Source organism: Polypterus senegalus, chromosome 10, assembly GCF_016835505.1.
Source record: "Polypterus senegalus isolate Bchr_013 chromosome 10, ASM1683550v1, whole genome shotgun sequence".
Classification (NCBI taxonomy): Eukaryota; Metazoa; Chordata; class Cladistia; order Polypteriformes; family Polypteridae; genus Polypterus; species Polypterus senegalus.
Genome location: NC_053163.1, coordinates 43,505,105 through 43,523,448, shown reverse-complemented (window position 1 = coordinate 43,523,448; position 18,344 = coordinate 43,505,105). Strand labels below are relative to the sequence as shown.

The 18,344-nt window shown below is 37.0% G+C and overlaps 1 protein-coding gene across 1 annotated transcript in view; it reads right to left on the bottom strand.

Annotated features, from left to right (window-relative positions):
* col4a6 (collagen, type IV, alpha 6) overlaps positions 1-18,344 on the bottom strand; it is a 582,406-nt gene that overhangs the window by 180,217 nt on the left and 383,845 nt on the right. The window contains exon 29 of the mRNA XM_039765772.1: positions 8,192-8,335. Coding sequence (XP_039621706.1) covers positions 8,192-8,335 — 144 coding nt within the window. The remainder of the gene's footprint in view (positions 1-8,191; positions 8,336-18,344) is intronic.

Sequence of the window (18,344 nt, the reverse complement as noted above, 5' to 3'; positions counted from 1 at the left end):
TGGAAGGTGCATGACTATATTGGTTGACTGGGAGGAGGGAACTGGTTTAAAACAGTGTAAATTGGGTATGCACTGGCCCAAGAGAAGCAGGTAAAACTTTTAATATTATCTATAAAAAGTAGTGGAATAACTTACAAAACAAAATACACAAAACAAAACCATTAACACTTTGCCTTGCATTTCCTGTCTTCCAACATTTATTTACCCAGATCGTTGTAGACATGAAAAGATGATGATGATTTTGCACCATAATTTAAAAATAGTGCCTTAAATTCTCAATCATATTGAGAAACAAATTCAACATACTGTCACTGAGTCACTCCATTGTTACTTCAGACCTGTGCTTGGAATCACTCTCCAGATGAATAATAAACTCTAGCCTAAACTTCAACTTTTCAGCAGACTAAAATCTGTTCCCTTACATTTTACCTATAGTTTCTACCATCCATTCTTCCTCCTGTTTTAATCTGGTTCTTAATCCTTTCTGAAGAAAACCATTACATAATACTACTACCATCCATAACTTTTTTTGGTGTGAGAGCAGTGCTACATTTTCATCATGTACCTCTTTGTACTTTAACCAAAAACCTATACTCTATCATCAGTGGACCCACAATTTTTTTCCAAGCCATGACTGGATCACACTCATGCTTTTAGGCAACTTTATGCTTTCAGATGCTTAATTCTGAGCAATTTGTTGCTTTGTGCCATCCTGCTACATTGACCAGTGTTATACAGAGTTCCTGATATATTTGTGGCTGCCTATTAACTTAATAGCACCATTAAAGTGATTGTTGGCTTATTTTGGCATTTCTCATAAGTCTTCATCTTGCTTGGTCAGAACGTTTTAATGTACACCTTTTCTAAGTGACATCTGAGTAACTGGATGTAGCTACTGTTTAATAATTAAACCAACATTGCCCACAGGGACATCCAAAAACTTAGATAGTGTTTTGTATCTCTTTCCTAATTTATGCAATTTTATTATTTTTGACTATGACTTCTTTGGAATGCTCTTTAGTCTTTATTTTCACAGATGTCCTTCTTAACAATCTCTTAAATATAGGGCTTTTATCCTGAAACATGTAGCAATTTTTTAAATTATTCACTGGTAAAGGTCAAACATACAGCAATTGTGTTCTCATTAAAAATTGTTTTTATTCCTTGTAAACGTAGACTACCCACAACACAGGGATTAAATATTTACACAAACAGTATTGTTCCTCTAACATGAAATAATAACTGTGTAAAAAACACTGATCTTGTGTTACACTTGTGATGGTCCTGGTCGGCTATACACTCCCTGATTACTTCTGGGGGCCTCTTGAACCCGGAACAGCCAATAAAATATCCAAGTATGAGCTGGGCAAATGAGGACACACACGGTTGACGCAAAGTGTCTAGCGCAACACAAAACAGTGTCCCAAAACTGCAGTGCAGAAATCTTCAAATAATAAATAATCCATAACATTATGTGCAAAGTTTTGGTTAATATTAATAAATTGATCCAATAAAGTCAAGGTTAAAATGTAGGCAGAATATTCTTCCTAAAAACACAAGCCCCAATGGCTCTTTCTAAAATCTGGCATCTCCTCACGGTAATAAAATAATCTGTATAAAACTAATATGGATTGCTCCACTTGTCTCTGAAATTGAAATGAGTACTTTACTTTATAATATTAATTGATTCTTTTGTATTTATCACAGTGACCTAAATATCTTTTTCAGTGCTGAATTCACTGGTCAAATCTTAGTCTTCATCAAATTAATATTTAGCAAACTAAAAACATTATATTGTAAATCTGTAGAAGACAGCACAAATTCAGAAGATTGCTTTTGACAAACATCCCTCCAGTTATCTGCTTACTGCTGTGACAGGTGCTTATTATCAACAACATACACTGTTAATATCTAATTATCAATTAATAATTAATATACTTCAAATCAGCAGTTTAAAACAGGGAGTTATGTGTTAATGTTCTGTTTCACAAATTCTACCTTTTAAGTTTATAGGTTGTATTTAAGGAATTTCGCATTTGTTCCACAACTTACCTGGCCAATGGGCTGTGTGCAAATGCCTTAATAAATTGACTATGCAAACAGTATTCTATTTTGATAGTACAAACAGAAATTGCAGATGCAGGACTTCCAATGGTGACTGCCGAATGGTAGACAGAGTATCAGCAAGGAGATGTAAAGTCTAGCAAGCTTTGGTATGATAATGGGCAGCAGATGCTGACAAACGTAACCTAATACCTTCGTAACTGCAAAGTTGAATGAACAGCTGCAATGGACATCCCCATCTTAGTAAATGTTCTATGACCACATTCAAAAGGAAATTAATTGTCCCAATTATGAACTTCAAAAATTTAAACAGTGCTATTGCAGATCCATTCTTTTTACTTTTTTTTTATTATATAGTATCATTGATTTGCCAATAGAATTAGCAAGTTGTTTTACTTTCTGTTATCTGATTATACAGTATTTGTATGTTACTTTCTGAAATGTTTTTCCCTTATCTAACAAGCTTTAAGCTTTGTCTTTTCTCTCATTTTGGGTGCTATAAGAGCCATTTGCTAGTTATTTAAGTTATATTAAATGTTTGTTTATATATTAGGGCATAATTTATGGGGGGTTCTTACAACCCCCACAAGTTGAATTGAGTTGGTGTATTGTAACTATTTCAAGCCTCTCTGACTATATATTAGCCTCAGTTAGTGACCTGCCTTGCTGAGTGTAAGGCATGGAGGGTACATGGTTTTAAACCGTGCCTTACATGCAGTAGCATGAAAGACAATGTGCTCTATTGAATGTGCAGTGCCATATACAGTGGTGTGAAAAACTATTTGCCCCCTTCCTGATTTCTTATTCTTTTGCATGTTTGTCACACAAAATGTTTCTGATCATCAAACACATTTAACCATTAGTCAAATATAACACAAGTAAACACAAAATGCAGTTTTTAAATGATGGTTTTTATTATTTAGGGAGAAAGAAAATCCAAACCTACATGGCCCTATGTGAAAAAGTAATTGCCCCCTGAACCTAATAACTGGTTGGGCCACCCTTAGCAGCAATAACTGCAATCAAGCGTTTGCGATAACTTGCAATGAGTCTTTTACAGTGCTCTGGAGGAATTTTGGCCCACTCATCTTTGCAGAATTGTTGTAATTCAGCTTTATTTGAGGGTTTTCTAGCATGAACCGCCTTTTTAAGGTCATGCCATAGCATCTCAATTGGATTCAGGTCAGGACTTTGACTAGGCCACTCCAAAGTCTTCATTTTGTTTTTCTTCAGCCATTCAGAGGTGGATTTGCTGGTGTGTTTTGGGTCATTGTCCTGTTGCAGCACCCAAGATCGCTTCAGCTTGAGTTGACGAACAGATGGCCGGATATTCTCCTTCTGGATTTTTTGGTAGACAGTAGAATTCATGGTTCCATCTATCACAGCAAGCCTTCCAAGTCCTGAAGCAGCAAAACAACCCCAGACCATCACACTACCACCACCATATTTTACTGTTGGTATGATGTTCTTTTTCTGAAATGCTGTGTTCCTTTTACGCCAGATGTAACGGGAAATTTGCCTTCCAAAAAGTTCAACTTCTGTCTCATCAGTCCACAAGGTATTTTCCCAAAAGTTTTGGCAATCATTGAGATGTTTCTTAGCAAAACTGAGACGAGCCCTAATGTTCTTTTGCTTAACAGTGGTTTGCGTCTTGGAAATCTGCCATGCAGGCCATCTTTGCCCAGTGTCTTTCTTATGGTGGAGTCGTGAACACTGACCTTAATTGAGGCAAGTGAGGTCTGCAGTTCTTTAGACGTTGTCCTGGGGTCTTTTGTGACCTCTCGGATGAGTTGTCTCTGCGCTCTTGGGGTAATTTTGGTCGGCCGGCCACTCCTGGGAAGGTTCACCACTGTTCCATGTTTTTGCCATTTGTGGATAATGGCTCTCACTGTGGTTCGCTGGAGTCCCAAAGCTTTAGAAATGGCTTTATAACCTTTACCAGATTGATAGATCTCAATTACTTCTGTTCTCATTTGTTCCTGAATTTCTTTGGATCTTGGCATGATGTCTAGCTTTTGAGGTGCTTTTGGTCTACTTCTCTGTGTCAGGCAGCTCCTATTTAAGTGATTTCTTGATTGAAACAGGTGTGGCAGTAATCAGGCCTGGGGGTGGCTACGGAAATTGAACTCAGGTGTGATACACCACAGCTAGGTGATTTTTCTACAAGGGGGCAATTACTTTTTCACACAGGGCCATGTAGGTTTGGGTTTTTTTTCTCCCTAAATAATAAAAACCATCATTTAAAAACTGCATTTTGTGTTTACTTGTGTTATATTTGACTAATGGTTAAATGTGTTTGATGATCAGAAACATTTTGTGTGACAAACATGCAAAAGAATAAGAATAAGAAATCAGGAAGGGGGCAAATAGTTTTTCACACCACTGTATTTAGAGCGTATTAAAGATGAAGTAAAGTATCTTTAAGAATAGAAACAAAGTTTGACAAGAAAAGCTACATTTAGTGAAGATACATTGTTTCCATTTTTTTTTTGCCTTTTAATCTTTGTGTGTAACTACCTTTTTTCTTTATTGTTATGTTATGTTATGACTATTTGCTTTGAATTTTCACTAAATCTTTTAAAACAAACAAATATATTGTTATTTGGAATACATGCATTTCATGTGTGTTCTGCATCTACAACAATCGATGTAAACACATCATTAAAACAGAAACATTTTTCATGTTTTAGTAATAATTGACAAACTGTAGACATAAAGTGTATAATGTGTGAAGCCTGAAGGCAAAATATCAAATAAACACTTTCACAAAAGGTACAAGTATAATAAAACAAATGCACTTTTATTCAGGAACATAGCTGCAGAAAAACAATGTTTTTACTTTCTACATTTACTTACATTAAATTTCATCTTTCACAAATCTGCCTATGTCTGTATGGTGATAAGCTGCCAATCCTCTTATCTTGGTATCATTTACAACTTTAACCAACTTGTTTATTATATTCCTGTCCAAATCATTCATTTATATTAAAAATAGTAGCTGTCCTAGCACTTACCCCTCTGGGACACCAGTCTTGCAGAATCACCATCTACTTCCTGGGTTTGCCAAAACTTCAGCCACCTACACACTACACTCTGATCTCCTATTTATTTTACTTTGATGCCCTTCCTCTCATGTCAGACCTTATTAAAAGCTTTTACAAAATCAAGATAATGACCTCCTTCATCTGAACCCATACTGACCAATCAGTAAAACTGCTTGCCAATCTTTCTGAAGGTTAAGATAAATAAAATCATATGCTTTATTTACTTTGATCATATCCTTGTATTGCTTCCTCATAGAATTCCAGCATGTCTTCTGAACTCATGCTGACTGTTCAGAAGATCTTTTGTACTTGCCATGTGTTGCTCAATCTTATCCTTAATAATTCTTTCCATTAATTTACCTGTGATGCATGCTTACCTTACTGGCCTATAATTACTTGGATCTGACAAATCACCTTTTCTTATATAATGAGATAATATTTTCTCTTTTGCAGTCCTTCAGTATTTCTACAGTGCAAAGTGACTTACTAAAAAATATATGTCAAGAGTTTATATACAGTATGTACTCACTAACTTCCTTAAGCACTCAAAGATAAATTTAATCTGGTCCTGGTGATTTGTTTGATTTCAGTTTATTTAATCTAAGCAGTACTTTTCTCTCTACAATTTCCAAATCACTCGGTACCTCCTTAGTAGTCCCTGTTACCAGTGGAATGTTATTTACTCTTACACTCATGAAGACCTCAGAAAAATGCAAATTTAAAACATCTGCTATTTCACTATCTGTAAATTTTAATTCCTCCAACATCACCCCTTTTCTGTTTTTTCTATCCTTCCTAAAATGTGGACTTACCTATGTTATACTCATCCCCATTTTTGTTATTTAGCTAGGTTTCTGTTATTGCTGTAATATTATAATTATGCTCAGCTACATACAACTCAAGCTCACCTGTTTTATTTTTTTATACTTCTAGCAATAAGGCAAGCTATTTTAATGTATTATTCTTTTACTTAAACTTTGGGTTAGAATTTACATTACTATGCATATCTTTTTTTACACCATTGTTTGTCCGTTCATATACAGTTCTCAGCTTGACCTATCCTAAACTACCTGCCCACCGCGCCACCTTGTTTATGAATCCTCTACTAACCAACTAAATGCTTTCCAAAACAAAGGGTTAAATGTAACCCATCACAGAGAAATAGATATCATTTGTTTCAAAAGGAGTCAAAAAGCCCCATAAACATATACCTTTCTACTGTACACCAACATACGAGTGACACGTTAAGCCTTCTGACACATGGCACAAGTAGAACTGGAGAAAACTACCTTGCCAGTTCTGCTTCTCAGACTGGCACCTAACTATTTAAAGGTGGATTCCAGATCTGACTGACTACCCTTGTGTATTTCATTTTTTCCAACATGGAAACATTTTTTCCAACTGGATTCTGCCCCGCTCTAGCCAAGAACATACCAACCTTTCCAGGGAGGTTTCCAACCTGCGCCTCCAGAAACCCTCAAACCACGCAATACTCTCTGTCTCTGTAACAAATCTGTGCTTCAGTCCCTTTAATGATGGCCTCTCACACTATCACAAACTTTGTAAGGACTGGTTTTAAAGTGGCCCGTTCAGGCTCCCCATATCTACCTAACGCTTCAGAATATTCAGAGATATTGTCCATCTCCACAAGGACATGAAAATGGTTTGACACTTCCAATTCTGGCATTGATGCATCCAGACAGTGTTCACCCTTTGCCTTGCATCTTGAAACCATGACCCATCTATCTCTACCTGTCTTATCTGGAGTCTTCTCCTGTGCCACATATGGGGTACATATTAACTTTCTAAAGGACACCTGGGCCAGGTCCACTAATTCTCTGTTAGAATAAAGGCCAGCTAACTACCTCTCTAATTCAAAGACCCTAGGATTGAGGTACTGGATTAGCTGGCATGTCCTGCAGATACAGCCTTCAAGGAAGACTGTCTCCTGCAAGCCATCCTCCAACATGCAAGTGTACTTGCATTGCATTGGCTTAGTTTTTAAAACTTGGCTTTGGATTACTAAAGTGATTAACTCTTTTTATAAAATTTAAATGATTTTACTTAAATTATTAAAATGAATTCATTAATTGAATAAGGAAATATTGTAGTTATTTATACCTTCTGGCCCCTTAAGCTCCTTTAATATGCTGTCACTCTACTGCCTGCTGTATGTCTTTCTTCGAAGTTATTAAACTTTACTTTTTCCTTATTTATTTTCATAACTTTGTGCCTCACCTATTTCCTTCCTTTGAATCTCTACTACACCATGGCAATTTCTTCCTATTAATGAACCCTTATGCTATAGCCTCTTAAATTGTGCTTACTTTCCTCACTGCTAAGAACTGTTCTATTAAGTAAAACTTTTTACACCGTACTTCCTTGTTACTGAGAAAATCCATTTACTGATATCATCCGCTAGTTATTTTCTAACTCACTTGTCTGTTACTACTGCCGCTTAAGCTCATTCACTAGATGTCTGTCTATGTACTGCGGAACTGCCCTTTCTTAACTGCTTTAAAGTCAGCCGACTACCTAAACTTAAAAAAAATGCTTTCTTCCTAAGAAATGAACTCGTATTTCCTCGCTTATAACTAGGACTAAGGCATTACTTTTCAATTGCTATAACCTCTATCCAATTATTCTTTATATGCCGTAACTTCTTCTCACTAAGGATTCACTATATGCTTAAACTATTCAACACTATGATACCAGTTATTTACTTACAGACTTTCCAATTTCAGCTTTCTGTTCTGCCTCATCTTGCTTCGCCAATGCTAGTTTAGAATACAAGCAACAAGAAGAAGTGCAAGTGACAACTGACTTTCTAATTGCTTCTCCCAACACTCGGCTACTTTTGACCCAGTGCTAGTGAAAACAAGCAAACTAACAAAAAAGCTTCAAAAAATCTTGCATGTCTCATTAGCAGCAACTAAAAAAACTAAGTTTTTAGGAGAAAAATGTGTATTTTAATTAACTCTTACATATTTAGTAACATAACACTATTTACACTTCTCCTAATTAGTATCCTCCTTATTCTACTTTGTTATTCTTATTGATGATTAGGTATGTTGTTCTGTTACCTTTTTCTCCCCTTCTGCCAATGTTTCCTTCAGTGCCTTTTCGTCCAGGTTGTCCAGGGTAGCCTTTCAGCCCTTGGAACCCAGGAGGTCCATTAGGACCAGTCATTCCTGGAAATCCAACTATTCCCTGAAGTCCATTTTCACCTGCAGTTGCAAAATGACAGCTTAATTCAATGAAAATAAATAACACCATTTTTAATTTCTTTTAAAAATTAAATTAAATATCTATTAGTTTTAAGAACTCTCAGTAAAGCATTAACAAGAACTCAGATTCTTACAGATTTTTACATTATAAGTCATTTAAAAATATTTCTATTTTTGCTATAGCTTTAAATGCTTAACTTTTTTGCTTTTTTCCCTTATTCTTTGTAGTCTGCGTCCTTCATTATGTCCTAATAGTAGTGATTGGCCACTAGATACTGAGATTTCGACATTGTGTCAAGGTTTTGAAGCACAGGTGCTCAATGCGATTGTTACTGTATGACAATCAAAAACTCACCTGTCCAATTATCAACATTTGAAGTTGTAAATTTAACCAATCATTTCACAGTTCTTGATCCCTACCTCTTTGAGGTTCCGCCTTATAGAGTTTCCTCTTACTGTAAATAACCTGCCATTGTACCAAGCGACGAAACTCAATTAAACAAAAGAAGAAAACAAAAAAAGAAGCAGCAGTGAAGAAACACCATTAGAAAAAAGAAGAAGAAGCGACGAAACTAATTGCTCATATTTTTGACAATGGAAGAAAGTGTGCTTTGAAATGAAAACGTTTGAAATTTACAATTGCACAGTTTTCTTCGTATTTTTAATAACTTTGTTTTGCATGGTTATATTTGTACCGTGAACCTTTACGTTTTACCTGCAACTTTTCAAATTCCACAGGCAAGTTTCATGAGAACTCCTTGACTGTGCATGGAAGACAAAAAAACATTTGCAAGCATCTTTGAAATGCTTGATTAGTTATTCTGTCATGAAGCAGGCTTTTGATAAAGTCCAGATTGACTATAGTGGTGCACAATATTACCTTTTTTTCTTTTCAGTTTAGTTCCTTATGTTGGAGTTTTTGGAGCATTGCGTATAAACTGTAATACCAAATAATCTTCCATGTTTTTGTACTGTCAAATTAAAAAATAAAATCATGGTAGTTTTGTGTAGATGATTCCTGCCATTTCTAAACTGTTAAAGACTTTAATGCAATGGGCAGTGTGCCACTAACTTGTATGTGACTCAGACTGACAGTCGCCATGTGCACAGAGCCTTTTCAATTTAATTACAAGTGACATTTATATTTTTTCCTTTCAGCCAACTTGCTACAAGAATATTTTCTGGAAACTGGAAATTAATGAAAAATAAGATAAATTGCAAACACTCATTTGTTAAACTTGTAATTCACTTGTAGTGTTTGACTTTCACGTGTATTTTTTTTTTCTTTCCTTCTTTTCCTAGGACATCCCTACTGGTTCAGTAGACTGGAATATTCATGTTGATGGTGTTTGAATATTAACTCTAGGCTTTATGTAACTTTACATTTGTGTATAGATTATATATGATTTCAGTACTTTTTCTCTTATCCTCTGTCAGTATGCACTTTATCTAACCATGGAGGAACCCTTTGATTTTACTGCTGCCAGTCTTTTAAAGATGCTGATAATATATATTTGTTTCTTCATGTGTGGCATACTTTTAACCATGGCATTCATTTAATGTGCCCTCCACTATTAATGGCACCCTTTATAAAAATGTTAATTTTAAAAATATTTATTTCTTGATGACGGCTTTGTTTTTCTTTGAATGAAATTGTTTCAGTTAAAAGTCAGATGTTTCTAATTTTTTCAGTGCAAGATGACATTTCTTCAGCAAACAGGGATTTTTTTTCTAACCCTTCTTACTAATTTTTACAAGGGGTGCCAATAATAGTGGAGAGCACTGTATTTATCCTTTTAATCTTAGGATGACATGCCTGTGACTTGCATATTACTTTAGGTAGTGTCCAGGTTAGTGTATTCATAATACTCTGAAATAATTGATATATTCTAAAAAACTATTGAGATAACCATGAACAAAAATTTTTATAGTGAACCACAGAGTACTTCTCACAGTTTGAACTCTATTCCAATGTGTCCACTTTTATGAGAAAACAGGAGTGTTCAGACCAAAACCATATAGCTATGTGACAGTTTGATGTATTTATTTGTGTGTGCCAACAGTGGCTGTGTGGCTGCAGTGGAGCAGCTGACTTGAGAACAAGGGGCTCAGGTTTTTGTGGCTGCAGAGATCAGCAGGGCCTCCAGGAGGATTAAACAGGAAAAACTGTTGGAGTTCATCATAAAGGGCCATGGAGCAGATAATCACTTGATGGTAACTTAGGTCAGATAACAAGTAAAACTTCGTTATTGTAATCTATCTAGTAGCAAAGAGCTATGATGACTTTATAGCATCAAACTCTTGTATATTCTTGTCCATCAGGCTGTTGTCTCTGAAAAGGTGTCATATAAATGGCTTAAAAATGATGAAGATCCTAAAGGTCACCGGGTAATGGCCTATATACAGTAGAAGATGAGGAGCTGACAGATGGCCTCTACAACTACCTGGATGAAGTGCTGTCAAGAGCTGTAGACACTTTTGAAAAGATTGACAGAGTTGGCATCATTCAAGATGTGCTGATGCCAGAGGCTCATTTGGCTTCAGTGAATCTGTAATGAATACAGAAAGTGTCTCTATGAGTAATGTCCTCTCTCTTTCTGTATTTGTGATTGGCTCTTGTTAAAGCTCTAGGAACAGTTGAGACGATTTCTCTACCAGCAGGGCTGTCCATAAAAATTACAGTACAATGTCCATGAGGCTCCGCTGGAATTCAGAGACCTTCCATGCCGCTGTGAGGGCTCCCTCTGGCGGCATGGGGGTATTGGCTGGGATACAAAGCTGGCCATGGACCACAATATATATATATATCCTATAGAAGACTACATTGATGTTAACCAGTTTTTCAGTATAAACCTATGAGAAACGAGTATAAAAAATGCCTTACCAGAACTATCATTGCCAAAATAAATTCCCAGCTGTTCAGACTGAACTATTTAATGGCTCAGACTTGACAGACTCAGTGTAGCGTGTGCTAAAATTGTCAGTAAAGTGGAGTCGTTTACAGCTTGTACAGGTTGTTATGTCAGGGACATAGGGGTCAGTTCTACTGGAGTATACACACTCGGTGTGCGCTTATTATGCTGTTTGCTTGTGTAGTCATATAGGATTGTGTCCAGCTGAACTATCTGCCATTTCTAACTTGTTAACAGTCGTGATGCTGATGCACATCAGTGACTGCTGTACAGTTGGACTCCTGTCCTCCTCCTCCAATCTCAGAGACACTAAAGACAGGCTGATGTGTTTAGCACAGCACTAGGACTCGATGGAGTCAAATGGAGGCTAAATGAGATATAAACTATAAACAAACATCTGTCAAGTTTTAATCTCTAAATGTAACTTTTACATACGTAATATGTATTATAATAAACATGTATTTGATGATCTTAAAGTGGTATTAAAAATCCAAAAAGTAATAAAGGTCCAATTAAGTCAACTAACTGAGTAGCCTGATTAACAAGTCGCAAAAACTGCTAAATTATTACTCTTTTTAAGGCATAATATTTGCTATTCACAGATCGTTTAACATAGTAAATTTCATTATAAAAATAATATTTGAAAAGTGACGAGATCCAGAGAGCAACAAACTCACTAGAGTTGCAGGTATGTTGAGAACAGACATGAAGACCGTAGAATATTTGACACACATCAGCAAACAAAGAACAAAGGCTGATCTACAGACAGAAGGGGCTACAATGGAATACTAGGAACACATAAATAAATAAACGTTGATAGATAGTAATGAAAGTAATAAACACATTTTAGGGTTGTGTATAATAGAAGTAAAAATTCAACTCTGATGATATATTCAAAGTTTAAAATAGTAATACGTTTATAGCCCGTCTTTAAGGTTACTTGTTAAATGTAGGCGACTATTTCATTTGGACATTCTAGTGAACAGTCAAATATTTGTTTTAATCTGACTGATTTAATCAAGTAGAGCCCACACTTAAGTCCACGTCAATCCATTAAAATTAGGCGGACACAAATTTGTATTCATATGTTCATTGAAATTGTCTTCAGATGTTGTTTAGTAATGATAAATATCTCATATCCAAACTTTTATGATCATTATTTCCAAATCTGCTAAAGATACACTGTAGTCTTAAAAATGCACTTAAAAGAGTGCTATAGTGTAAGATACTGACACTAGTAGACTACCAATGCAGATGCACTTTACGAATACACACTCCGCCTCTTACAGTCACTTTATCTTGACCATCCACCTTTAGAAATTATCTTACACATCCACCTTTAAAAATTACTCCCACCTTTATTTTTAAATATTAGTAAGGCAATTGGCTAAAGTGGAACTTGAACGACAAACAACACCGATTGGCGATTTGCTGAATAAAATGGTGATTGACTGCAACTTTTAAATTTTCAATTGGCTGATAAGTGCCCGACGTACACAAATTTAATATATGATTGGCTGAAGCTGAAAATGATATGTCACGCTCATTTTACTCCGGTCTGCAGTAATATCTACTTGGATTTGATCAGTCTATTGTCTGCTCAACTTCTTTGACTCAAAGTGTAAAAGCAGTTGTTCGTGCTGCATTAGTAAGGTGTGTTGACGCGAGGTTCAAATCCTAATCGGGGCTTGCGTATAGAACCTTGCCTAGTTAAAATAAGGACTTTGTAAAAAACAGTTATGTAGTACTTGTCTGTAAGTTAACAAATATATTTTGGAGACATTATGAACAATTTACATGGGGCACCTCTTTCCTTGGTGTGGAATCGTGTCCACCTAGAATCTGTAAAAAATTGATGAACATATTTTGCATAAGGCAGCAATCCAGAATCTATTCAACCCCATGTCGATCATATCTGAGAGGCTAAGAAACGTTTCACTAAAGCCGACGTGGTCATTACACCAGTTGTGGTAGCCGGCCCGGACACAGACAGGCGGACACGTTCATGTCACCCACAACTCGTTTATTAATCATATTTACAGTTCATACAATTCCCCAAAAGTCCTGGCCACAACACAAATGCCTTCTTCTTCAGGCTGCCTCCACTCCTCTCCACCAAGCTCTCTTCTCTCCCGACTCTAGCCCTCATATGAAGGGAGGCAGCCCCTTTTATGGTCACCCGGATGTGCTCCAGGTGTGTCCCGGCAATCTTCCACTGACATGCCCCAGTGTGGCGGAAGTGCGGTCCCTGCTCCTCTTCCTCCCAGCACTTCCGGGTGTGGCGGAAGTACTGAGGTCCAGGACTCCAAAGGCATAGGGGCGCTCTTGTACTCGTGGCCCCCAAAGGAACCAGGGCAGTCGCCCCCACATGATCTGGGGAAGGCGCAACATCCTTTTCTTATGAATGCATCTTATCAAAGGCTGTAGTGGGGAGTAAATAAGTAATCTTCCGAACTACAGCTCAACAGAGTAAATCATTGATGTAAATAGAATTATAGAAAGACTAAGCTTTTGTCGTTTCTGTATTCTTAAACCATCTTTCACTTACACAATCCCCTGCAGTTACTGTCATATTTAACGTTCCATGCTCCTTACCGTCTTGTTACCCAGAGCATCAACACTAAGTTTCTTTCAATTTCATTTACCATCCATCCTTTCATACACATAAAATAAGACACACATTTCCTCTACATATGCATTCAATAATAATAATAATTGTAAACTGGCAGGAATGAGAAAAAGCACAAGATGTCAATATTCATGAGAACAGCCTGGGAATCAGGGTGAGGAGGTGCCTTGTCTCCCATTACGTGAGCTCGTCTGCCACCCCTCAGTTACACCAGCACGCATTACACTGGGGGCAAATGCAATGGAGAATACCGACAATATACACCTTCAGAAATGGAATAAATTGACTGTATAAGTAGAACATTTCAGATAAACGATGAGTTTTGTTAATCATAAACAATGCAACCTAACTATTATATGTGTTACTTTTTTTATTTATTCTCACCAAATGTTACATATCTTCATGGGAAATAAACATGGGTAATATGTTTATAATATTCATGTTTATAATATTCATTAAAATACACTGTCAAAATATATTAATGAGCAAACTGAGACACATTGGCCTTTAGGAAATATAAAAAGCATGTGCACTGTCATTTAAGGCAGAATGCGTTGTTAACATTACACACTCTCTACTGACACGATGTCATGAAAAAAAAGAAACAGCACAATCCATGCAAACTCACATCCTCCTTGATTTTTGACCTTATGATTAATTGTCAATATCAAATAAATAAAGTCATTTTAAGAAGGTGACAAGTCTGCAATAGTCAGTTTAATTAATCCTCCTTTTAAAAAGTTTGCATATACAGAATATAAAACAGAATCTCAGTAATGCGGGACTCGTGAGTAGTAACGAATAATATGTGACACTGAGAAATTATAATTCATAATAATGGGAACAAGTAAAAACTACGACTTCCTAAAATGGATACTGTAAACATAGGCATTTCAAAAAATAATTTAGGAGGCTTCTGTGTGCATTTCAATATTGATTTAAGAACTAAGTAGGCCACCTGTTGTACTAAACAGTAGCTCAAGCAGCACTTAACAGTAAATAGTCTAACAATTAAATATAAGTGAATAAAACGAAGAGGTTGTGCCATTACAATATAGGTCCACACTGTCATTCTGCATGTTTAGAAGGTGCTGCTTGGCTGAATCTGTTTATAGAGAATTGTCCCAAGTAGGAAGTGCCGTATAGTGATCAGAAACGAAAAGACACATTTAAGCATGCTGGACAGTAGTTTGTTTTTGTACAATACAAATTCAGTATGACACCAGGGTCTCCAAACACATAAATATGAAGCTTATTACGTTTTACAGTGAAACTCTTTACATACACAATATAATTAGGGACGTGTACCCCCTGGCTGACTACGGCATTCCATCCTTCCCTCAATAGCTGGATTTGCTCACTATCCGTCCAAGTTGGAACTTTCTGTTAAATGGAGGAATTGAAAAAAAAAAACTTTTTACAAGTGGAGGATCAAAGACGCGAACCTCTGGTGTTTTCACTGAAAGACAGTTGCAATACCATTGAGCCACCTAATCATGGTAATTAACGAGCTCCGCACAACTGAACTACTACTACTGTTCTTACCGCACCGGATGTAGACAATATACAGTGGGATGCAAAAGTTTGGGCAACCTTGTTAATAGTCATTATTTTCCTGTATAAATCATTGGTTGTTAGGATAAAAAATGTCAGTTAAATATATCATATAGGAGACACACAGTCTGCATTGTGGTTGAAGGTATTTTGGACCATTCCTCTTTACAAAACATCTCTAGTTCATTCAGGTTTGATGGCTTCCGAGCATGGACAGCTCTCTTTAACTCACACCACACCACAGATTTTCAATTATATTCAGGTCTGGGGACTGAGATGGCCATTCCAGAACGTTGTACTTGTTCCTCTGCATGAATGCCTTAGTGGATTTTGAGCAGTGTTTCGGGTCGTTGTCTTGTTGAAAGATCCAGCCCCGGCGCAGCTTCAGCTTTGTTACTGATTCCTGGACATTGGTCTCCAGAATCTGCTGATACTGAGTGGAATCCATGCGTCCCTCAACTTTGACAAGATTCCCAGTCCCTGCACTGGCCACACAGCCCCACAGCATGATGGAACCACCACCATATTTTACTGTAGGTAGCAGGTATTTTTCTTGGAATGCTGTGTTCTTTTTCCTCCATGCATAATGCCCCTTGTTATGCCCAAATAACTCAATTTTAGTTTCATCAGTCCACAGCACCTTATTCCAAAATGAAGCTGGCTTGTCCAAATGTGCTTGAGCATACCTCAAGCCGCTCTGTTTGTGCTGTGGGTGGAGAAAAGGCTTCCTCTGCATCACTCTCGCATACAGCATCTCCTTGTGTAAAGTGCGCCGAATGGTTGAACGATGAACAGTGACTCCATCTGCTGCAAGATGATGTTGTAGGTCTTTGGTGCTGGTCTGTGGGTTGACTCTGACTGTTCTCAACATTCGTCGCTTCTGTGGTCTTCCATTTCCTCAATATGTTCTTAACTGTGGAAACAGACAGCTTAAATCTCTGGGACAGCTTTCTGTATCCTTCCCCTAAACCATGATGGTGAACAATCTTTGTCTTCAGGTCATTTGAGAGTTGTTTTGTGACCCCCATGTTGCTACTCTCCAGAGAAAATTAAAGGAGGAGGAGGGAAACTTACAATTGACCCCCTTAAATACTCTTTCGCATTATAGGATTCACCTGTGTATGTAGGTCAGGGATCACTGAGCTTACCAAGCCAATTTGAGTTCCAATAATTAGTTCTAAAAGTTTTGGAATCAATAAAATGACAACAGTGCCCAAATTTATGCACCTGCCCGATTTTGTTTGAACAATTATTGCACACTTTCTGTAAATCCAATAAACTTCATTTCACTTCTCAAATATCACTGTGTGTCTCCTATATGATATATTTAACTGACATTTTTTATCGTAACAACCAACGATTTATACAGGAAAATAATGACTATTAACAAGGTTGCCCAAACTTTTGCATCCCACTGTACATATACATATATATATATATATATATATATATATATATCTAGTAATCCCTCCTCGATAGGTGAAAAGGTGAAGTAGAAACCATATGTTTGTATGGTTATTTTTATATATTTTAAGCCCTTAGAAACTCTCCCACACTGTTTATAAATATTCTCCGCACAGTTATACAGTAAACCCTCGTTTATCGCGGTTAATCCGCTCCAGACAGATAAATGAATTTCCAGTAGGATTCTTTATTTATAAATCTAATATTTTCGCAGTTAGAGCATTGAAAACCTGTTTACGACCTTCTGAATACATTTTTTAACATTATTAGAGACCGCTAGACATGAAATAACACCCTTTAGTCAAAAGTTTAAACTGTGCTCCATGACAAGGCAGAGATGACAGTTCTGTCTCACAATTAAAAGAATGCAAACATATCTTCCTCTTCAAGGTGCGCGTCAGGAGCGGAGAATGTCAGAGAGAGAGAGAAAAGTAAACAAGCAAAAATCAATAGGGCTGTTGCGCTTTTCAGTATGCAAGCACCCCGATAAAGCGTCAGAAATGAAGGGATCAATGTGAAGGTAGCCTTTCAGCATTTTTTAGAGGAGCGTCCGTATCTTCTAAGCAAACAGCCTCTGTGCAAACAGCCCCTCCTGCTCACACCTCCTTCGTCAGGAGCAGAGAATGTCAGAGAGAGTGAGAGAGACTGAGAAAAGTAAACAATGAAAAATCAATACGGGCTGTTAGAGCTTTTAATTGTGCGAAAAACCGCACGGGAAGCATATCGTATATCATTGAGGAGTTTTATTTAATACGTAATACGTGCTCTGATTGGGTAGCTTCTCAGCCATCTGCCAATAGCGTCCCTTGTATGAAATCAACTGGGCAAACAAACTGAGGAAGCATGTACCATAAATTAAAAGTCCCATTGTCCGCAGAAATCCACGAACAAGTGAAAAATCCGTGATATATATTTAGATATGCTTACATTTAAAATCGGCGATGGAGTGAAGCTGCGAAAGTCGAAGCGCGATATAGCGAGGGATCACTATATATATATATACACTGCTCACAAAAATTAAAGGAACACTTTTTTTTATTGGGCCTGGCATGAAATCAATTAAACCTGTCTGATAATTTTCTGGTTGGTTAAGCAGCTGAGGTCATTGTTAATCACTTTCAGCTGTATTGGTGTTCATGGACTTAACGACAGGTGCACTAAAGTGGCAACAATTAGAAAACCCTCAAAACAGGACTGGTTTTACATGTGGAGGTCATTTCAAGTTTCTCCCTCTTGATCTTTTTTGGCTGGTTTTCCACTCGTGCTAGTTTTGGCTTGAGTAATCATCTCTACTGGCAGTATGAGGCGATTCCTTAACCCTACAGAAGTTGCACAGGTTGTCCAACTTCTCCAGGATGGCACATCCACACGTGCTGCAGCAAGAAGGTTTAATGTGTCTCCCAGCACAATCTCCAGAACATGGAGGAGATTTCAGGAGACTGGCTGTTAT